At 38.7% G+C, this 23,699-nt stretch overlaps 2 protein-coding genes across 3 annotated transcripts in view; one reads left to right on the forward strand and one right to left on the reverse strand.

Moving 5' to 3' along the window:
* The window catches only part of LOC311077566 (uncharacterized protein), a 578,304-nt gene that overhangs the window by 260,968 nt on the left and 293,637 nt on the right, over positions 1-23,699 (reverse strand). The window lies entirely within an intron of this gene.
* Positions 1,712-20,994, forward strand: LOC311074847 (deoxynucleoside triphosphate triphosphohydrolase SAMHD1-like). 2 transcript variants are annotated; one of them, XM_084101761.1, is made up of 15 exons: positions 1,712-1,932; positions 7,989-8,083; positions 8,627-8,787; positions 9,870-9,985; positions 10,239-10,310; positions 10,488-10,519; positions 10,615-10,764; positions 10,859-10,959; positions 11,158-11,266; positions 11,471-11,562; positions 17,234-17,346; positions 17,586-17,746; positions 17,871-17,963; positions 19,977-20,081; positions 20,291-20,994. In XM_084101761.1, exons 1-15 carry the CDS (start codon positions 1,845-1,847, stop codon positions 20,450-20,452), a joined length of 1,650 nt encoding a protein of 549 aa, XP_083957887.1. In that variant the 5' UTR covers positions 1,712-1,844; the 3' UTR covers positions 20,453-20,994. The 2 variants fall into 2 exon arrangements, with proteins under 2 accessions (XP_083957887.1, XP_083957888.1); XM_084101762.1 differs by having other exon boundaries at positions 1,787-1,932; positions 17,610-17,746.

Genomic DNA, 23,699 nt, shown 5'->3' on the forward strand with positions numbered 1-23,699 from the left:
ATATTCAGGATTTACATTTATATATTCAGAGTTATAACTATATATTCGGGATTTAAATTTATATATTCAGATTTACATTTATATATTCAGAGTTATAACTATATATTCAGGATTTACATTTATATATTCAGAGTTATAACTATATATTCAGAGTTACATTTATATATTCAGAGTTATAACTATATATTCAGGATTTACAACTATATATTCAGAGTTTTAACTATTCTGGATTTACATTTATATATTCAGAGTTATAACTATATATTCAGGATTTACATTTATATATTCAGAGTTATAACTATATATTCAGGATTTACATTTATATATTCAGAGTTATAACTATATATTCAGAGTTACATTTATATATTCAGAGTTATAACTATATATTCAGGATTTACAACTATATATTCAGAGTTATAACTATATATTCAGGATTTACATTTATATATTCAGAGTTATAACTATATATTCAGGATTTACATTTATATATTCAGAGTTATAACTATATATGCAGGATTTACATTTATATATTCAGAGTTATAACTATATATTCAGGATTTACATTTATATATTCAGAGTTATAACTATATATTCAGAGTTACATTTATATATTCAGAGTTATAACTATATATTCGGGATTTACATTTATATATTCAGATTTACATTTATATATTCAGAGTTATAACTATATATTCAGGGTTGCATTTATATATTCAGGATTTACAACTATATATTCAGAGTTTTAACTATATATTCGGATTTACATAGAATTATTTCCTGTTTGGCCCCCCATAACATACATATTCTGTATTATTTGAAGACACAGAAGCTTTAATTTCATTCTTTATTTTGCAAAGTCCATTGCAACAGTGACGTGTAAAAGAGTGAAAGTTCACAGTGGAAACAAACAAAGATCAGCTGTTCATCTACTGAAGCTGCGTCACCTGTTCTTCACACAGAACCTGTACTTCACTACAGATACTTCATTAAAGTCAAACACACAATTATTTTATCTATGTGAACATTTACACACCTTACAGTTTGAACCTGCTCAGGTTTATTTTAGATGGGTGTTAGTGTGTCTTTTGTTTTTCAGGACATCACCTGTCACATCTACTAACAAGATACACCTGACATGAACGAGGAACAATAATTTAAAAGGAAATATATTAAACATGAAAAAACAACACCAACCATGAACCCAGCAAATCTGTTACAAGCACAATTTTTATCAGAAGTACTTGGATCTATAAATGCTTAGGTGTAGTGGAAAAGTCATTATCACAGTGTTATATAACTATTGTATTACTGCTGTCATGTCTTTTTTTTTTTGACTCAGAAGAAGATATTTTGAGGAATGTTCGTTCAACAACACTGGACCCCATTTAAAACAAAACAAAAAAAACAGACATTTCTCAAAATATATATTTTTTTTCCACAGAATAAAGGAGATGTAAATTTTTGAATGACCTATCCCTTTAACATTCACATTTTATCAAATAATATTTGCATTACATTTGTATATATTTGCTTAACAGGCTCCAATACCAAAGGCAGTTAAGACAAATATATATACAAGAACTATACAGCAAATATTGTGTGATTGCACTACCTGAATGTGTTTCCAGCAGCAGTCGCTCTGATCTGACTCATTCCCCTTCACTACAGTTCAATGTTTGTCTGAGACACACCCTCATAGTTTAGTGACAATGACTTTCCTCATCATGTAATCCAGCGAGTTAAGTTGCCGGATCTATAAAATCTGTATGCAGTTCTACAGATCTTTATTGCTTCTTCATCTAATTTATTAACAACCCACAAAAAGAAGACCAAAAACAAAAAAGATGCTTCGATCTGAAAAAAACAAAAAAACTCTCTCTGATCACCGGAAAAGTCTTCAGGATCTAAAAAAATCTTTTAAAGAAAGTGAAGGTAAGGGAAGACATATGTGATTTGATTTAATTTTGCAGTTCATATACACAACTCAGTTTCATATGATAATGTGTATATATAATCAGTCTATCTTTTTGTCTATCTCCTGCTTCCATATTTGTATTTAGAATAATATCCAACTGTTACATCCGATTTACAAACTAGTAAAAATCGTAAAAAACAAACAAAGTTCAGTACGACATTATTGTTCAAGTCTAAGGCTTTAGTTAGTACATTCAAATAATGTTATGTGTTTCTTTGGAGCGCAAATTGACTTGACCTGCCAGTGAATGCAATAGATTTAACAAGGATAGAAAGGAAGCTGTTCCGCCTACAGGAATTACGTCAGAAGGGCATAACCAGAACTTCATCTGCTTGAACTACTTTCCTAAAGTTAGTCCCACCATTAAAATATTGAATTACAAAACTTTACAGCTCATATTCTGTATGGAAATATTAATATTAGTGCTAAAATGAACACAAATATAAGCTGCACATTTCTGGAAAGTCCACTATACACTCTTAGAAAGGATGTGTTAAAACTGATTCAAACTGTGTTAAATTCTTACACATCAATGTGTGAGTTTTGGGACAATTACATTTTTTTATTTTAATTTTTACACATTCACATTCACACAATTTGTCAGGAATGTTAACCAGAAGAGTAGTCAAGATCAAATCCTCCAAGATCAAGACAAAGACCATTTAAGACGGAAGCTAATGCGATAATTGAATATGTAAGTGATGATTGAGCATTAGTGATGAACAGCTGCTTTGAACAAGCAGAATCACTGAAGGAAAGAGGAACCAGAACAGAAAAAAGAGAAGAGAATGAGCAGAAACAAAACAACTAAAACAAACTTACAGCATGCCCTACCAGACATGAAGGGCATGACGTGACAAAAGCATTTAAATGGATTTATAAGGGATATTGTCTACACTGGATGTGGCACGACATGACATTCCTGATGGTAAACTGATGTCCCATTCTATTTCTGACATAGTGTGCCACTAGGAGGGGCCTTAGGAAGCATTGGCTAACTAGCGAGGCTCAGGCTATGAAGTTGGAGCCTCAGCAGAAACGGTCCGGACCACTATTAGGGGCGCAAGACAGTCAAGCGGACAAGATCCATGCCTGAAGGGCAGGGACGTCCAAGTTATTAAACCTAGCAAAGGTAGATGGCAAAGACCAGCCGGCTGCCGAACAAATATCCCCAATGGAGACTCTGCTGGACCAAGCCTAGGAGGAGTCCATCCCCCTAGTGGAGTGGGCCCTCACTCCAATGAGGCATTCAGAGCACACTTCAGAGCACACCAAGGCCAGGGCTATAGCATCAACTATCCAGCATGACAATCTCTGCTTCGTAACTGGCAGCCCTTTAGAGCGGCTCCGAAGCACACAAAGAACTACTCTGACTGCCGACACTGGCTAGAGTGCTCCACATAAGTCCTGAGGGCCCGGACTGGGCAAAGTAAGTTAGCACTTATGGCGTCTTGTAGATGGCACTCTGGCCTCCACTATAGTGTTGGCTACACTTACAGGGAGCTGCCAAGGCTCCTGTCGAGGTACCACAGATGTAGGCTCCGCAACTCAGGTTGGGGATGCCAAAGGGACCCTCTCGACTGAAAGAGAAGGTCTCTCCTCAGCGGAATCAGCCACAGAGCTGTCAACCACGATTGGTTTCACCAGAGTGGAGCCACCAGGAGGGCTGAGGATCTGGTCTCTCTGCTACGTCTGATGACCTGAGGAAGCAGAGAGATTGGGCGTACAGGTGAGCCTTGGGCCAGCGCATCCTGTTCCCTAGAGAAAAATGGTTGGCTTCTGAGGCGAAGAAACCTCTGTCCTCCCAAAGATCTCCCAGGTTATCTGAACCGTTCGGGGGTGGAGTCTCCATTTTCCTGGAGACACTCTGGCCCAGGCCTTGGTTCAGCCTGCCTGGCACGTGCACAACCCTCAGAGAACCCAGGGCACACTGTGCCCACAGGAGGAGGTGTCTCACTATTTTGTAAAGAGATCATGACCTGAGGCCACCCTGGTGATTTGCCAAGGCCACCATTGTCAAGTTGTCCAAACAAATGAGGACATGGTGCCCTTCTTGAGCTGGCAGGAAGTTTTTGAGGGCCAAGAAAACTACCATAATTTTGAGGCAGTTGATATGCAGGTGTTGCACCAGGCTGGACCAGGAGCCAACTGAACAATTGAACGCCTGTCTGATATAGGCGAGGGTCCTTCCAATGCGCCACAGCAGTGACACAACGACAATCCACCTTCTGGTGCAAATGTCCCTGATGGCAAGTGTTGGACAGAACTCAGGCTTTTATCTAGCATTGCAGGGGTCACAAGTGCAGCAGGCCCAATGGTACCACGGAGGAGGTGGCTGCCATCAGGCCCAGCAAGCTCTGGGAAGCTTTGAGGGGAAGGAAAGCACCTACTTTGAAAGACACTACTCACCGCTGAATACTTAGCGAGCTTTCCGTCTTGAGCCAGGCCCGCATCTGGTTCGAGTCGATAACTGCCCCCAGGAAGGCAATTCATCTGCTGGGGGGAAACTATTGGCGGAGTAGATTCTGAGCCCAATAATCTCCAGGTGACTGAGGAGCAGCGACCTGTGAGCACAGAGCCTGTGCTCAGACCGGGCTTACACTAGCCAGCCGTCGAGGTAGTTCATGACGCAGATTCCCGCCTGTCTCAGAGGGGAGAGAACCGTGTCCATGCACTTGATAAAAGTGTGTGGAGTCAGAGACAGCCCATATGGGAGGACTGTTTACTTGTAAGCCACCTCCTCGAATGCGAATCTCAGGAATGGTCTGTGATGAGAGACTATCTGGATATGATAGCAACTTTCAGATCCACCGATAAGAACCTTGGGCAAGAGTCTCCTGGGCAAATCTGTGAGAGCATCTGCTTCAAAGTCAACATCCTGAATGGCCGCCTCATTAATGCGCGATTCAGGAGCCTAAGGTCGAGGATGGGCCTGATCCCACCATCTTACTTTGGAATGAGGAAATAGCGGCTGAAAAAGCCTGACTTGTTGTTCTCTGGTGGGACAGTTTGACGGCGCCCTTCGTCAGCAGGCACTGCACTTTGGAGCGGAGAAGATGAGCGTCTTTATCCTGAACTGAAGTGTGAACCACACCCCTGAAGCAATTATCCCTGTTTTATAGTCTGCAGAATCCAGCCTGACATGCCCGGGATGGCTTCCCGCGGCTGAAGCAGGGGGTGGAAAGGGGTCTGAGTCTTTCGGACAGCAGTTTGCTGCACAGACAAGGAACTGACAACAGTGTTGTTGCGAAGAGGAGAAGTGCTCTTTATAGCCAGTGGGTCCACTATCACAGTTGTAGTTTACTGGGGCGTGTACAATGGGTGTGGGATGGGCCCAGCTTTTACAGTTGGAACAGTGCCTCCAATGCCAAGAACTGAATGGGGGGTTGGAAGGCAAATGCAAGACTTCTTCGAGGGTGGTCCTACCTCAAGCACCACCAAACTAGCCATTGACCTGCCGATCGCCTGGGATGTCGTCTTTGTAGAGAACAGGGCCAGGTCAGTTGTGCTGCGCAGCTCTTTAAAGGAAGCTGGATCTAGGCCGAACTCATCCATGGCCCGGAGGAGTTTGGCTTGGAAAACTTGGAGGACCACCATAGTATGAAGTGCTGAGCCCGCCAGTCCCACTGCGGAGTAGACCTAGGGCTGAGGTGGTCCTGCAGGGCACCGGGCTCTCTAGGTTGAAACGAGCTGGGGTCCTCCAAGGAGCATGACCAGCTCTCTGCATCAGATGCCGCCAGTGACATCGGCGGCATCTTCCTCACATCCTCCAAAAGGGACCATACCAATCGCTCCAGACGAGGTGTGCTGACCCTCTCGTGGGTTACCTTAACAGCAGCTTTTCATCACCAATGCACAATGCACAATCACCACTCAATTAATTAATTATCTAATTAACTCACTCTTGAATGGTCTTGTTTTCGTCTTGGAGGACTGGGGCCTGATGTTTAAACTGATGTATAAATGCCCACAATATGGGCATAGAAATGTGCATACACAATTTTCCACGCACATATCAGGGGCCTGTACCATGAAGCCGATTTAGGTGCCTAGCCAGGTATGTTTCAGTTTAGTTTGCACCATCCCTGGGTTTTAGGCACCATGAAAGTGGTTTGGCTTTTAGCTGTGTCCATCGCCATAGTAACTTACGCTCCACGGCTAACCTGGTCCGTGGCAGGTTATGTTCCAGGTAAGAGACCTCAAACAGAAATTGGACCAATCAGCTGTGAACAAAGTGACACATGTCTGATGCGATAAAGTCACTCCACCTATTTCTACTCCAAATTCAAAGTCACTACATAGCAAATAATTTTTAAAGACAAAATCGTCTAGCTTTTAGTAATGCTTATTTAGAATAATAATGTTGTATGATTTAGATATTATTTACGTAATTATTAATCGATCACACATGTACTATTTTAGTTTATCAAGTATTATTGAACACAGTTTAAAGGAATAAATATATAAAGGTAATATAAACACACTTTAGAATCAATAGATAAAGCTAAAAAATGACTAGAGTACATGTGAGTTTATATGTTCAATTCTCTCTATACTTTCAACTGTATAAACTAACTTCACAACTTTTACTTGCACTGATAAAGCAATATTTTTTATTTTAGTTGTCGTGTTTCACAGACAGCTATTTTCTTCTTGCTGTGTAAATTTGTTTAAATTCTTTTTTTTTTTTTTTTTTATCTCATATTCTGCAGAAGAGAGAAGTGAATCACGTTGCTTCTCTCGCGAGAAAGTTGACTGAGCTGACAGAGAAAGTTCATGATCAGCATCATGGTACCAACAAAACCTGGTTGGGTTGGATTGGTTTGGTTTTGTCAACTCAAAACTAATCCTGTAACCCTGAGTTTGTTCAACTACAATCATGGTACAGGCCCCAGGTTAAAAAAAAAAAAAAACTAGGCATAAATATGTGCGCACCAAGCGTACACTGACTTATTGTACTTTATGATGCTGAAAACTATATCAACTGATCATATTTGTTTCTGGCTTTCTTTTTAACAAAGTATGTGTTTTGGTGAACACTGTTACAAAGACCACAAACTCACATCAAAAGCCAAGAGTCTAACTGTACAACTAAAAGAAATACTGATCACCATAAAATAAAATATCAACACCTAAATGAATTAATGTTAATTCTCAAAAAGATCTTCTATAGACGTATAACTGAAATAAAGTCAATCTGGTTAGTAACAAGTGAAGCTGGTAATGCTGTTTGTGGAGTTGTTTAATCCTCCTCTACTGAGATCTTCACAGATTTAATGTATTTTATCTTCAGTTGATTTCATCTTAGACTGTGTCTGAAGTCAGTTGTAGTTCTTGTGTTTCTCTTTTTTTTTCTGTTCTTGTTGTTTCAGTGATTCTGCTTGTTATCAACGGGTGTTTATCACTAATTCTCAATCATCACTTAATTAATCACTGAATTATCTCATTAACTCTAACTCTGATTCAGAGTTACTCTTTAGAGTGGGACCAAATGTTAATTTAACTCTGGGGATTTTGCTGTGAGATGCATGTACACACAATCTTCCGCTGACTGGATTTTATAAATTGAATTTTGTGCCGGTTCTGACATTTGCATGGTTTTATAAATCTGAAAACTTCTAGGATAAAATCTATGTAACGTTTTATACATGCGCCTGGTCTCCACTAGGCCTATAAGATTAACACAAAGATGTGTAAATGTGTAATATTAGCACATTGTGGGTGTTCGTGGTTACACAGATTGTGTTGGATTCTGTGGACAAATACACAGGATGTGTTCATTTTAAAACTGCACATAACTATATGTAAAACAACTGAATTCTTCCAACACAGTATTATTTTATATTGACCAAAAATGTGTAAACTAGAGTGCTACTCATAATATGTGTAATTTTTCTACACATTTCAGTGTAAATGCATTGCTGAAATGTTTTCTTGCATTTACAAACCAGCAAACAAAATTATTTAAAACATATATTTTACACTGAGATCATAAAAAGTCATGCTTTTCCAGAGCCTGAGAAACAACAGTTATGGGAGATTATCAATGATGAATTGCAAGATATCTTGAAGAAATACTCCTTAGACTTCTCAAAAGAACAAATGAAGGTAAGCAAACTACTCATATAACATTTCTGTTTATGTCATTTCACTTCTCACTTCCCTGAAGGAACATATATGTTTTTAGCAGTGCTGCCGATATGTATTAAATGTGGATTGTAATTATGGGCTTTCACACCGGGTAGTTCTAGGAATTTAGTTATAGAAGCAGGGGGTGGATATAAATATAAAAGCCTGACAATATCACTGCTAAATATTGTTGTATTCCGCCATGTTGTTCACTGACTCTCTGACATTGACCCTGACTCATAAAGAGTTCCTAGAACTAAAATCATTCCTAGTTCCTGTGGTGCAAACATGCCAAAAAACGGCATCTTCCGCCAATAATTCTAGGAACTATGAAAAGGTTCCTCTGGTGCGAAAGCCCCTAATATCTTCCACATCGCCTCACATAATGTCCATGTGTAAAATATTCTCCTACTCCGTGGACATAAGCATGAATGTACTTTAGATTTCTTGGATAACAGAAGGCATCTTTCATAGAGAAATTGCTTAAATCTGTGCTTTACTTATCTATTCTTGCCATTGTAGATCTTCAACGACCCCATTCATGGTCACATTGCGCTGCACCCCCTGCTGGTGAAGATCACAGATACACCTCAGTTTCAGAGACTCCGTCACATCAAACAACTCGGAGGAACATATCTGGTGTATCCGGGAGCTTCTCACAATCGCTTCGAACACTCTCTTGGGTAAGATATAAAGAGATATAAAAACATATTAATTCACCCTACAATGAAAATTAAGTCATACATTATCACCAACGTTGGTGTTGTTCTAATGCCATTTGATCTTCTTTCTTTTATGGACCACAAAAGGAGAATCTTTTTTAAAAATGTCCCACTCGTGCTCATATAATGGCAGTGAATAGTAACCAGAATCAAGCTTTTTTTTAAAAACAAAAAAAACAAAAGTATCACAGAATAATCCCATTCCAAGTGTTCTGGGGTTAATATATGAAATTTAATGTATTATTTAACAAAAATCCTTACCTTGGCCATTGTTCATGAGACTCTATTAGCACCACAGTTCACGCCGTCTCATCCAGAAAAACACAATTTGTTATAAATCAAGATTAATAAATACATGACATTAAATGCAATGCCTGGAAACTACTTTCTTCACCGAGTTGAATATCTCTGGATATCTCCATTTGTCTGACAGTCAGAATGATAGTTAACAGATGTGAACATGATAACGTCTTGTTGCGATGAACACAACGGATATATTCCCCTCAGTTGAAGAAGGTACATGGATTCTATTCCATGTCTCATATTTATTAATCATGATTTCTCACAACTTGTGTGTTTTTCTGGGCGAGAGATGTGAACTGCGGCATTAATAGACTCTCATGACTGCGCAGTCGAGTACCGAAGACCAACGGACGACCTCAGGATTTTCCTTTAATAATACATTAAATTTAATATCATATTTTATATTATCTTTAAATAATTATATTTTGATCATTGATAATTTGATAATTAAAATTGTATAGATTAATTATAATATTTTAATCATTTGACTATACATTCGCACGTTCATGGTTCTCTGATGTTGGTAACGGTCACATGGCATGCAAGTAAAGCAATTAACATCTTTGAAAAAGTTGCTAGATTGTGTTTTTGGTCATGTGTTGACCACAAGTGGTGTTGTGTGTGTGTGTGTGTGTGTGTGTGTGTGTGTGTGTGTGTGTGTGTGTGTGTGTGTGTGTGTGTGTGTGTGTGTGTGTGTGTGTGTGTGTTTGCGTGTGTGTGTGTGTGTGTGTGTGTGTTAGAGTGGCGTATTTAGCAGGTTGTCTGGTCAAGACTCTTCATGACAATCAGCCAGAGCTCAAAATCACCAGACAGGATTTCCTGTGTGTTCAGATCGCTGGACTGTGTCATGACTTGGGTGAGCACTGATGCTTATGGATATATAAAACACCTGCAACTTTTATAATGAAATCTTCATCTCATGATTGTGTTCATTTTAAACATTTTCTAAAAGTATTGTTCATTACTTTGTGTATTTATTTGTGAGGAAAAAGTTATTTTAAAAATGGATTTCTAAGTAGATTAAAAATCACATGCAAGAGAAACATATTTAAACGGTGTAATAAATTAAATTTTTGTCTTTATTAATTTTAATTATAATTTTTTTTTAGGTCATGGTCCATTTTCCCATGTATTTGATGGTCTGGTTATTCCTAAAGCCAAAAAGATTAAACAAATAAGAGGTAAGTTTCAGTGTGAAATGAGATCTAATAAGAAAGATCTGTGGACATGCACATTTCTCATTTATGACATTGGGGAAAAACTTTTATGTGTGCATGTCTGGTAAATGAACCTGAAAGAGTTTAGTTATGTGCAAAATATGACTTACAAACCATCTGAGACCTGCTTCTTATTCTTAGGCTTGTATGATGACATCCCTGAGAAGTGGAAGGTGAGAATGAACACATTGCTCACACACACTCAGTGCCGTTGGTTTCTGTAATATATGTATTTATGATTTCATCTGTCTTTGTGTCTTTACTGCAGCATGAGCAGATGTCAGTGCTGATGTTTGATGACATTGTGAAAAGTTTGAAGACTGAGAATGAGAATGTGTTGAAAGAGCACGGACTGGATGATAAAGACGTCACCTTCATTAAAGAGTTAATCGAAGGGGCAAAAGATTCAGTTGCTGAAGTACGTGCTGTTATTCTATCTGTGTTAATAAAAATGAGTAACTTAAACATAGTGGAAAATGTTGAAGTGAAACAGCCTTTGCTTTTCTCTTCAGTGGACATACGAGGGCAGAGCTGAAGACAAATCCTTCCTGTATGAGATTGTGGCAAACAAACAGAACGGCATTGATGTGGACAAATGGGACTATTTTGCACGGTACATATTATTAGGCAGTTTGATTGGCTCATGGCAACAAAAGAACACATAAAGTCACAAATATAAGTATTTGTGACCTCTTGTAGGTCGTAGTATGTCAGTTTAAAATAAAGGCAACTGAGAACTATTGCAAACAGAGCCAAGCTGACGTTTAATATTTATCATTGTATTGTATTTTTTTTATTACTTATTTCTCAGAGACTGTCATCACCTCGGCATTCGTAACAGTTTTGACCATCAGCGTCTGCTGAAGTTCGCTCGAGTGTGTAAAATAAATGGGAGAAATCACATCTGCTTCAGAGACAAGGTACATGATACTACCCAAAAATTTACATTTTATTATTTATTTTCATAATATCTTTTTTTGTTCAGCTATCTGTTTAAAATGTGGCAGTTTGTTTCTTTGGACAAATCTAAAAAAGTGACCAAATTAAAAAATGAAAAGCTGTTGAATGTGAACACTGCATTATGGGAACTGGATCTGTGACTCTGGTGTTTGTATGTCTAACAGGAGGCAGATAATGTTTATGACATGTTTCGCACTCGATACACTCTCCATCGCCAGGCCTATCAGCACAAGATCTGCAACATCATTGAAGAGATGTGAGTCTCTCTGTTAGCAGTGAATATGTTCCCTGGAAATTCAGATTTCTCGCGAGAGCACATGGTGAATTTGCTCAGCGAGTCACTCTGGCATTGAGTAATAATGATGCTCATTAACTATGCCCTTGTATCCGAGCTGCATCAATCACATCGGGTTATCTGATATAGGCGGGACAGAGGCGAGATGACGACAGCGCTGTGACGTCCAAGTCATTAGTAAACATTGCAAGATGGCTATGGATGAACACCAGTTGTTTGAAACGGCTTTGGCCACTACAATGAATGAGTTAGACTTGGCTTTTTATCTAAAAGCGGAACAGAAGACGGCGCTCGAATCGTTCCTTTGCAAGAAGGACGTTTTTGCTTTTTTGCCGACCGGATACGTCAAAAGTCTAATCTACCAGTTAGCTCCGCTGGTAGCTAAGTGTATGGGGCTTGTTGTGATTGGTCGTAGTGTTATCCAATGGCGTGCAGTGATATTTTCAAATGCATGCTTGGTGCCACCCCTCGAGTTTCATTACTCAATGCCAGACCCTTAATCTTTCGGATTTGGGTCTGGATTTCCAGGCTAGTAAATTTGTCCTGCTGTACACAATTTATCATCCTTTGCTTATGCTTGTTCTTTTTTAGATGACATTACACAAATTCAGCATTAGACCTTTTTGGGCCTTTGTTTTTGAATATTGCATTTATTGGGCCCTATGAAATCAGTTTTATTTTTTCATAAATTCCTTTTTTTTTCTTCAAAACTTTAATAAAAATGACATTTCCCTTTCGAGGGAAATAACGCTATGTCATGCCTCTGCGTGATTGGGCTGATTTAGTAAAATGGCACATAGTCTTAGAGTTGAACATTGACTAACTGGGACCCAGTTCAGGAAGCAGACAGACTGGCTAAACCCACCTTCTGCTAGCTGTCTCACATCACGGAGGTCAGATAAATCCCAACACATAGAGACTCTTGCACCTAGATATCATCACAGAGAGACATACAAAATAAATACAAAAAACTCTTGAGCCATTTGCAAGCTACGGATTTATAGTTATTTTATTCTGTCATGATAATAATAATAATAATTTGTTACATTTATATAGCACTTTTCTGGGTACTCAAAGTGCTTTTTGAGGGAATCTCCTCAACCACCACCAATGTGCAACACCACCTGGATGATGCGACGGACATATTGCGCCAGAACGCCCACCACACACCAGCTTATTGGTGGAGAGGAGACAGTGATGAAACCAAGCAGTATATGGGGATGATTAGGAGGCCATGATGGACAGAGACCAAGGGGTAAATTTGGCCAGGACGCCGGGGTTACACCACTACTCTTTTTCGAAGGACATTTAATGACCAAAGAGAGTCAGGACCTCGGTTTAACGTCTCATCCGAAGGACGGTGCTCTTTGACAATATAGCATCCCCATCACTAGGTCATTAGAACCCACACAGACCACAGGGTGAGCGCCCCCTGCTGGCCTCACTAACACCTCTTCCAGCAGCAACCTGGTTTTCTCAGGAGGTCTCCCATCCAGGTACTAACCAGGCTCAGCCCAGCTTCAGTGGGCAACCAGTCTTGGGCTACAGGGAAATATGGCATATTGAGAAGACAGTTTGGTGGACTTAGTCTCTTTGTTTTATTTAATATACGCAGCAGCAGAATAAACTCATTGTCATCTCTATGACCGACTCTATTGCCCAGCAACCCTGGACCCTGCAGCTAACAGTCAATCACAAACTCATGTGTATACAGATCACTACATCTCCCCTTTTTAAAGTTCTACTTAATATTATTAAGTATCATTCTTCTTCTTCTTCTTCTTCTTCTTCTTCTTCTTCTTCTTCTTCTTCTTCTTCTTCTTCTTCTTCTTCTTCTTCTTCTTCTTCTTTACGTTTACGTTATAGAATTCATTAATCTTTGCAGTCTGTGTTAATTCTCTACCAGCAAGGGTTCTTTTGCAGGTAAGTGTACGTGGGTGTTGTGTGATGAAAGTTGAGGTATTAGACCCATTCATAGAGTTTGTGGCTAAATCCGTCTCAAGAGAGGGTCTATCAGTTAATTCACTGTTTCTATGTACAATCTATCTGTCAGGTGTTTCTGGTGTCTCAGGAACACTCTGGATGTGTCTCCGGTTCCGACGAGAGACCTTCCTTTGTTTGTAAAATGTATGACCTGGGTTCAGGAGCTTTTTCTCCATTCAACTTAACTTTCACGCTTTGTCCTCGATTTAAGTCAGGTAAACTGCGTGCTGAGTAGTGTCGGTTATAGAAGTACTGGTATGGCTGCTTGGTTTGTTTATCCTTCCTTCTGACTTTTTCATAGTCAATTGGACTAGGTAGCAGGTGTTGAACGTTAGCTCATAAGAGCTAGCTGTGGATCAGACTATCTGAGCATCCACTTTCTAATAGCAACGCTTCTTTCAGCGGCACCATTAGCCTGCGTATAGTTAGGACTGGAAGTAGTGTGAGTGAATTTGTATGTCATTTTAAAGTGTATTCACACCTGTCTTTTTTGGTTCGAGACCTGTCTTGTACCATTCAAGAGATGGTATCGGTCCAGTTCCAAACAAACTCTGGTACGGTTCAAATTTCTGTTCAGTGAATGGATGACCTTAGCACACGTGTGTTTTTGTTTACAAATGTTGGTTCATTTGCAAAAAGGGCAGTGTGAAAGCGAACCACACGAAAAAAAAAAATCAACACTGTATTTGGTCTGGACCAAAACAAGTGAACTTGCAGACTTTCCTGCTGTGAATACACCCTTAAACTCTGCACATGCAGTGGAAGTGAACTGAGTAGCATTGTCTATCACAAGTTCATATGGGATCCCCCAACAAACAAACATGTTTTTCAAATGTATAATTACCTACTGGCTTGTGATGGCCTGTACTTGTGCAATCTTAATATCACAACAATAATAGTCCACGACTATTAGGTATTTCTTGTCATTTAGTTCACAGATGTCACCCGCAATCTTTTGCCATGGACCGCTGGGAAGAGATGTAACCAGGCTCTCTCTTTTGTGTGGGCTTGTTGACTTGGCAAAACTCACACGTCTTGACTATTTTTGTGATGTCTTTGCCAATACCAGGCCACCATACCGACATGTAAGCTCTTTCCCTGCATTTAGTGAGACCTTGATGGCGTGTGTGAAGCTGACGTAACACCTCTTTTCTCTGTGAATCCTGGAATCACTATTCTGTCCTCATACAACAAAAGTCCATCAACTTCAGAGAGATGAGCTCTGACAGTGTGAAACCTGTGGACAGTTGAGACATCTGACTGGGCCTTGGTGAATGTACTTACAAACTGACTGAAGATCAGACTGAATCTTCTTGCGTGGCTTTCCTTGTGGCACTTAACTTGTCTTCACTTACATGCTTAGTAGACAGTACTGCCTGTACAAACACATTGATGTTGTCCTTTGTTTCAGACTCGCCCTGATGTGTCAACTGATGTGTCAACTGTTTGCCTGGAACATGCACGGCTTTGACATTAAATCTCATCAGGTGCATTAGTAGTCGTTGACATCTTACCGGAGCTTTGTCAATGTTATACGTGTTTATCAAGAGCACAAGAGGCTTATTGTCAAGTCTGTCTATTGTGAGAACCGCACACATGCCCACACCCCAGGCATGTGTCTTTCTTTTTCTGTGAGTAGCGGCACTCTCTTTATGTTAATGTCCTTAAACAGAAACAATGGGGCATAGTCTGTTCTCATGCTCCTTCATCAGGGCTGCTCTGATGCAAACACCTTCCGTATTCAACTTGCGAAGAAAGTGTAACGCCTCTCACAGTTCTAATGTGTTATATGTGTGTCAAATGTGTTATGTTTATGTGTTATACAGTTAGTTACAATTTCATGCGTAACGCCAGTTATGTTTTTTTTTTTTGTAAGTGTTATGACTGACTCAGGGTCATAAGAATAGATAGGAGACCATGCCACAAACAAACAGTGCAAAACATAAGATTATTGTGTATCTAACACAAATTTAAACAACAGAACCAAATATGGAGTGTGGATGTCAGTGTCAGTAGTGTAGGGCAGGTGCATGGATGTGTTGTGTGTGTGGGTGCAAGTGTTGAGTGTAAAAATAAAAGACATAAACGTAAACTTAAATGTGCATCTGTGTAAAGTCCTGGCGTCCCGAGCGAGGCGTGAACCCGGACAGGCCACAACAGAGCAGCGTTCGAGCCTTTAGCCACCAGACCAGAGCAGGGAGAGAGAGAGATCAATGCAGCAGAGAAGCTCATATTTAAACACCATCTTCCCAGAGGAGGGGCAGGAGAACGACCAGAAAAAGGCCAAGGGCCATAAAGGGCGTTAACACACACTGTAACATTAACATACGCGTGGAGTCAGACCAACCTCGATCCTCTGCCAGACACTCGAACAAGGAGAAAAATGTCTCTGGGTCTTCCTCATTAAACTAGGGAACTAATCTCAAATCACTCAAGTCATCTTGCTTCATGCTTACCTGTGCCACCAGGGGGCGATCAGCCCGGAGTGCCTCGCCCTCCAGCTTACCTTCTCTGATCAGCGCCAGTCTTTGACTCTCCACATCTAACTTCTCCCGCTCCAAATCCTGCCTCATTCTTTCCATCGCCTGCTCTTTCTCCTGCTCAGCTTTGACACGTAACAAAAGCAACTCTTTCTGCTGCTCAAACGATAAACCAACTGGACTTACTCTTCCCAACAGAGAAGATTCAACCAAAGTGTCAACTTTACCCGGCATCAAGACACCATTTTCCAACAATTTCACTTTCAAATTACCTTTAACATAATCCTTTGTCTTTCGGACATCCCCTATATCAACATTATATCAACTCTGCAATCCTGATCAATTGTTTCTTAGTACAAATATCTAATCCACATTCATGTGGCGATTCAATAAAATCTTCCACCACTTCATCCATGGCTAACAAATTCACCAATAGAGACAAGAAGCTTAAGTGACAAATTTATCAGTACACACAGGCTTTCAACCACAGCCCAAGGACAGCGTTTCCCCTCCGTACCTCCATACTAAAACAATAGTGCAGCGAACCCCCTATTGGGAAACGCTGCTACACCTACATGGAAAAACGCCCAAAACTTACAAGTGCACATTAGCAAACGGTCACTTACCTTCACACGTCTCCAAACACAGCAACTACTGCCAAAACACACGCCCAAGCACTCCCGCTTGAGTACGCCAGCAAACAAATTACAACTAATCAAAACTAATCAAACTCAGGCATGTCTCCCAGAGCAACTAACCATATAAGGACAATGACGTCACGGGATCTCCCCCTAACCACCAATCAAGATGCACAGAAAACCACCATTCAAAGGAATGAGCTACACTCACTCTCATGTGCCCCTCAAGCTCTCCCAAACAAATTACTAAATCAAAGCACAACGCGCACTAAACAAAAACAAATTACTAGCAACAAAATGCACAAAACTAATGGACGATCCTCCTTCAGTGATTCTGCTTGTTAACATCAGATTTCTTCAATAATGCTCAATCATCACTCAATTAATCAGATAATTATCTCATTAACTTTAACACTGCTTCAGTGTTACTTATAACACTCTGAGGTTCGATTATATAAATTCTGAGCAGTGTTAATTTAACACTAGGGATTTTGCTTTGTACACTAACTTGTATGTTTTTCTATGTGTTAGGTTTGCAGAAGCGCTCGTACTAGCTGATCGTGATCTTCATGAAGGGAAACCTGAAGATATGCTGAAGATTTCTGAAGCCATAAAGACAGCAGAGGAATACAGCAAACTCACAGGTCATCTGAAATCTAAAACATGTAACCACTTTTCTCTGAGTGAGTCTGCTGCTAAAATATGAGTGGCACGTCTGGTTTTGGGAATTTATACTCAAAAGGACTGAAACAAATCATTTCAAATAGACTGCACTTCAGATAAATTAACCATAATATTTTCATCATTCTCCATTTTTAACTGTAAGGAAAATTATATAATGGTCTGAAGAAAGTAATTTGTTAATACTTTTACACTATTTTAGCTAAAATAATGAATCTTCTGTCAGATGAGATCTTTGAGCAGATCTCGTCCTCCAATGCTGATAATCTAAAGAAATCCAGAAACATCCTGGAAAAGATCGTCTGGAGAAAACTTCCAAAGTTTGTGGGAGAAGCTCGTCTGACTGAGAAAAACAAGTCAAAGGTCAGAAAAGAAAAATACATTGGTTTAGTGACTGATATTGCCCATATTTAATGACTACACAACTTAATCCAGACAGTATTTACTGTACAGCACTTGATTAACCCTTTCAAATCTGAAAATTCAGGAACAGCTGACAGAAACATGGAAAGCTGCAGTGCAGAAGTACAAACCCACTGACCCGACTGTTTCTCTGAACGCTGAAGAATTACCAGTTTATGTAAGTTATGTAGTTATTCAGTGCTTAAACTACACATCAAAAACCCAGGTGTTAAATCAACACTGCTCAGAGCACATATGGTCCCACTCTACAGAGTGTTAAAATTAACACTGAAACAGTGTTGAAGTTAATGAGATAATTAAGTTAACACTGAAGCAGTGTTGAAGTTAATGAGATAATTAAGTTAACACTGAAGCAGTGTTGAAGTTAATGAGGTAATTAAGTTAACACTGAAGCAGTGTTGAAGTTAATGAGATAATTAAGTGATTAATTAAGTGATGATTGGCCATTAGTGATGATAACAAGCAGACTCACTGAAGGAAAGAGAAACACAAGAACTACTGACTTCGAGCCATTATTGCACTTATTATTTTACCAGTTTGACTTTATTTCTGTCATACATCTACACACGGTCTTATTTAGATTTAACAGAAGTTTAGATGGTAATGTTTTATGGAATGTTTCGTTTCATGTCACCATTATGGTGGTCAGTGTTTGCTTTAGTTGGGCTCTTGACCCTTTCCTTTTTAACGTTAGTATTTTTCTGGCTGCTCCAACTCTGTGTTTATAGAGCATATGTGTTGTGGCAAGAGAAACTGTGACTTTGGGCTGTGTTTCCTGAAAGCATTGCAAGCCTAATTTGATCGTACAGACCATTTGTTGCAGTTGGTCTGCAATCAAGTAAGGCTTAAGATGCTTTTGGAAATGCAGCCCTGGTTATGATTTGATGATGAAATTACTAGTGACCTGATTCAATGATGGCACCCATCATTATAAACTGATTATCCACATGTTTTATTAATTTTTCACTACATTAGTTACTTCCAGCAATATTTTAATGATCTGAAAGTTTTAAAATCACACACAGACATCAAGAATCTACATATGAATCTCAACAATGGTGACAATCAAACAAATGCTTAATGTTGCAGTGCATGATGGGAGCCACCAATCAGAACGCATCAATGGCTGACATCATGCATTGCAGCATGAATAAATTATGCAGCTGAACTGTCCGGTAATTTTCATTGTTTGCTTTTATTTTGCTATTGTTTTGTTCTGACTTTAGTAGCTTGTTTTGTGATGTTCAGAGTTTATCTGTTTGTCACTAGTTTGTTTATTGTCACCATTGTTGAGATTCGTATGCTGATTCTTGATGTCTGTGTGTTTTAACACAATAACTTCTTTGCACAAAGTATTTTCAAAAGTTTTCATATTGCTGTTGGATCTCAAACTGTAGAATCTCAGAGCTACAATCACCAATAAAACAAGACATCAAGAATATAGTCAAAGATTTAGACTCTGAATGACATCAGTGAATCAGGTCACTACATGATGATAATGTAGTTTATCATCATATTGTGAGCAGGTCATGTTTTCTCTTGCAGTAACAAATGTGCTTTATAAACACAATGATGGAACAGTCAGAGAAAAACGAATATTAACAAAATGAAAAGAGTCAAGAGCCCAACTAAAGAAAACACTGACCACCATAATGGTAACTTGAAAAGAAAACTTCCATAAAACATTACCGTCTAAACTTCTGTTGAATCTCAAGAACTTTTGTCGATGTATGACAGAAATAAAGTCAAACTGGTAATAATAAGTGCAACAATGTGTAATGACTCGAAGTCAGTAGTTCTTGTGTTTCTCTTTTTTCTGTTATTGTTGTTTCTCTTTCCGTCAATGATTCTGCTTATTAACATCAGGTGTCACCACTAATGGCCAATCACTTAATTAATCACTTAATTATCTCATTAACTTCAACACTGCTTCAGTGTTAACTTAATTATCTCATTAACTTCAACACTGCTTCAGTGTTAATTTTAACACTCTGTAGAGTGGATATGTGCTCTGAGCAGTGTTGATTTAACACTGGGGTTTTTACTGTGTAGATGGAAAGTGATTAAGATGCAGGTTTTGCTCTGAAATAAAAACTCAACTGTTTAGTTTATTCATCCCTCACATCTGCCTTCATATCTTCACAAACAAATCATTTCATCTCTTACTCAGGTGGTTGATCTGGATCACGGCATGAAGGACAAAAACCCCATTGAATCCATCTATTTCTACAGCAAGAGGAATCCCAACCAAGCTTCAACCATTAAATATTATCAGGTACTCATGACACTCAAACTGTTTTATTCCAGATCATTGCAGAATTTATTTGAAATGAGTGCCATTCATTCCTTTATAGTGTTCTTTTGGTAAACCAATTGGACAGGGACTTGAACTTTGTAGTGTTGGGCTCAGTATAATTAATATTACAACATGATCAAATATCTTTATAAAACTCATTGAGAGTGATATTTGTCTTGTGTTGACAGTTGTCCAGTTTCCTGCCAAAGAAGTTTAATGAAGAGCTTGTCAGAGTTTATTACAGAAGAACTGCTGATCAGACAGCTGAAGATAAGATGGAGAAGTTGTTTTTGGAAGAGGCTGAGAAGTGCTTTCAGATCTGGTGTACAGAACATTTTGGACTCCCCTAGGCAGCTGAATTATTGACATATAATTCTTCTCTGAGACTAAAACAAAAACATTTTAACCCCCCAACCCACCCCCACCCCCACCCCCACCCCCAACCAGCTGAATTATTGACATATAATTCTTCTCTGAGACTAAAACAAAAACATTTTACCCCCCCAACCCCTTCTAGATCTAACAGTATAACAAACTAAATCTTACTTCCCCTCCTAGGTCTAACCCTGTGACAAACTTTGGACAATGTACCAAAACGTTCTGTTCTTTGTCTGTAATATGTCATGAAATAATGAGTAATCAACTGAACTCTTAACCCTTTACAATGTTTTTTGAGGATTTGAGATATTTTTGCTGATGCCAATATAAAAAAAAGCTTGCTTTACCAGTTGAACCAATCATATTGTTAGAAGGTGACATGATAGTCATGCTGATCTTATTTTTGATGTGTCTGTCTTTATCTTATAAAACCTGATGTATTCTTCTTTTTGGGTGAGATTCTCTGGAGAACTGCCCTGAGATCTCCCGGCCGTGATTAAAGCATTTAAAGGACATTTGCTGAAGTCTGTCTGGCATTAATGCTGCGCAGCAAGATAGTTAGGAGAACAAGTGAGAGATACGGGGAGTCGATTGTAGACGAGGCCCAGATATACTAAACGTCGACAGTAGACGTTCAGGGACGTCGATTGTTGACGAGACCCAGATATACTTAATGTCGAATGTAGACTTAGGTCAGGCACGAAATAGGTTTAGGAAAAATCTACCACACCCACATACAGCGTGGAATGACGGCCCTTGGGTGGCTCACTCCTGTTTGATTGTTGATATCTGTGTGTGTCAGCGTAGGTTAAGTTTTTTGAGCTCATGGTTGTTAAAATCGTCTAACTGATTGTTGTAATATTGCTGGATCTCATGCTGCAGTTAAACAGGGTTTGTGATGTGAATATATTAATGGCACAACACAATTGTTAGATTCAAAAGACATCAATGAATCAGTCTATTATATGATGATTATAAAGCCATCAACAGGTAACCATCATCACCAGACCTCGTTTCACTTTAGCTTTCTTTGCTGCTGCAAATGTGTTTGACAAACACACTGTCACAGCGGCCAAAAAAGACAAAATATATAATAAGAGTTAAGAACCCAACTAATGGGAACACTAATCACTGTTATGGTGACTTAACTTCTTTTCTTCAGTGATTCTGCTTGTTAACAGGCTTATTAAGGCTGAGATGACTTCTTATTTAATATACACAGATTTTGTGGCTCAGATAAGGTCCAGTTGTGGTTTATTTCTTTGCTCTTGGCTGACATGTGGCATTGCTATGGCCTGCTTGTGGCCCAGATCTGGCAAACAGGAGTGAGCCGCCCAAGTGCCATCATTCCACGCTGCATGTGGGCCAGATCATCTTTCCACGTGTGCCAGATGTGGGCCGGATCTGGGACATCAAAATGTTGCTATGTGGGATGTGTCATTGATAAAATAAAAAAAAATTGATTACAAAATTACTCTTGTCACTACAAAGCAAAACATAGCATTATAAAACTGATCTTAAATTCATATGGCAAGAGACAACACAATTATATTTTAGACCTCTGTGGACAAAACGTACAGTGATGTGTGTCCCTGTTGTATCTGTAACTATGAGTGCAGGCAGAATCAGCATGAGGATTGGGGTTATACGTGATAACCTAGTCTAGTGCGTTGAGTCTCTGAATGTATAAAATCTCTACACATTTCTACAGGTCTTCATTACCATCCTCCTTGACACATGAGCAAGACGATAGCAGGTCATTGAGAAAAAGAGAAGATATCTCAAGGTAGAAAAGTGAAGGTAAGGCTTTATTATTGAAATTTATAAAAAATATTAGATGCACTCAAGGGTTAATTATTATGTATGAGATGATTAGATAATAATTTATCTAATAAATATTATTTCATAATATTTATTTATGTTTTAAAAACCTGATCTCTATAAACCAGAAGTTGCATTTTAGTATGATTTAGTATGATAAAATCACTGTTAAAAATCAAAGTAAAAAAAAAAAAATATATATATATATATACAAAATAATAGTTACAGATTAGGGCTTAAACTAGATTTAAGTACATTTAATTGTATATTATATATTTGTCTTTCACAGTTTAATAAATCAATTTCTGATTTAGCGATATTGGGATCTATTCAAACTGATAAATTCCGAAGCTTACTAAACAAAATGACGTCTTTTCAATGTCTTTGTCACAAAAGTCAGACGTTGAAAAGACGTCCACTGAGGAGCCAGAATGAAAGTTTTTATGACGTCTTTTTTTGACGTGTTCTGCACGTCTGATATAGACGTTCATGGAACCTTCGTACAAGATTAAAAATTGGTTCAAATTGTGGATATATTTTCAACATCATTTATGGTCTCATTTAGATATAATTTATACTGTTTCTGGACCAAATAAAAACTCTTAGAATGCATTAAGTTAACTCATGTTTATTTCAATGTAATTGCAAAGCAGCTCACAGACAGTTTGTGTTTGTCCAAAAATCATGAACATAATGGAAACATCTGTAAATCACACATCTTTGGATCATGAGAGAAACCAGATCTGAAGGAAAGACTTTGTGCTGGCCTTAATCACAGACATAAAATACAGATACTTTGACTATTTCTGTCAGATGTCTACAGAAGATCTTTGTGAGAATTAACAGAGGTTTAGATCTTGATATTTGTTTCATTTGACATCACCATTGTAGTGATCAGTGTTTGATTTAGCTGGGCTCTTGGTCCTCTTTCTTTTTGCGTTGGCTTTTCTTTGGCTGCTGTAACTGTGTTTGTAAAACACAATTGTTGCGGCAGAGAAAGCCAAGAAAAAGTAAGATTGTATCAGACGTCTAGAACACGTCAAAAAAAGAAAAAAGAAAAAAAAAAGACATCATAAAATCTTTCATTCTGGCTCCTCAGAGGACGTCTTTTCAACGTACGCTTTTGTGACAAAGACATTGAAGAGATGTCTTTTGGACATCATTTTGTTTAGTGGGTAATATTTCACTATACAAATTTTTGTTATACAAAAAAAATGAAATGGCATGAGGGGAGTAAAGGGTGACTTAAATACTATATTTTTGCATGACCTAACCATTTGCATATATTTGTTAATGTCATGATTCCTGTCTTGAGTTAGCCTTTCTTAAGGACTTTTAAGTATTCTCTGTTCTCCTTGTTTCTGTGTTCATTGTGTCCTATGGCAATGGCTGTGTTTG

The sequence above is a fragment of the Abramis brama genome (genome assembly GCF_963993115.1).
Source record: "Abramis brama genome assembly, chromosome: 2".
Classification (NCBI taxonomy): Eukaryota; Metazoa; Chordata; class Actinopteri; order Cypriniformes; family Leuciscidae; genus Abramis; species Abramis brama.

Excerpts from the sequence above, each read along its gene's own strand:
- LOC311074847 (XM_084101761.1), top strand. The coding sequence starts at position 1,845 with ATGCTTCGATCTGAAAAAAACAAAAAAACTCTCTCTGATCACCGGAAA. Across the intron at positions 10,960-11,157 it reads AAATGGGACTATTTTGCACG|AGACTGTCATCACCTCGGCA; the intron begins GTACATATTATT and ends CTTATTTCTCAG. Across the intron at positions 17,347-17,585 it reads GGAATACAGCAAACTCACAG|CTAAAATAATGAATCTTCTG; the intron begins GTCATCTGAAAT and ends ACACTATTTTAG.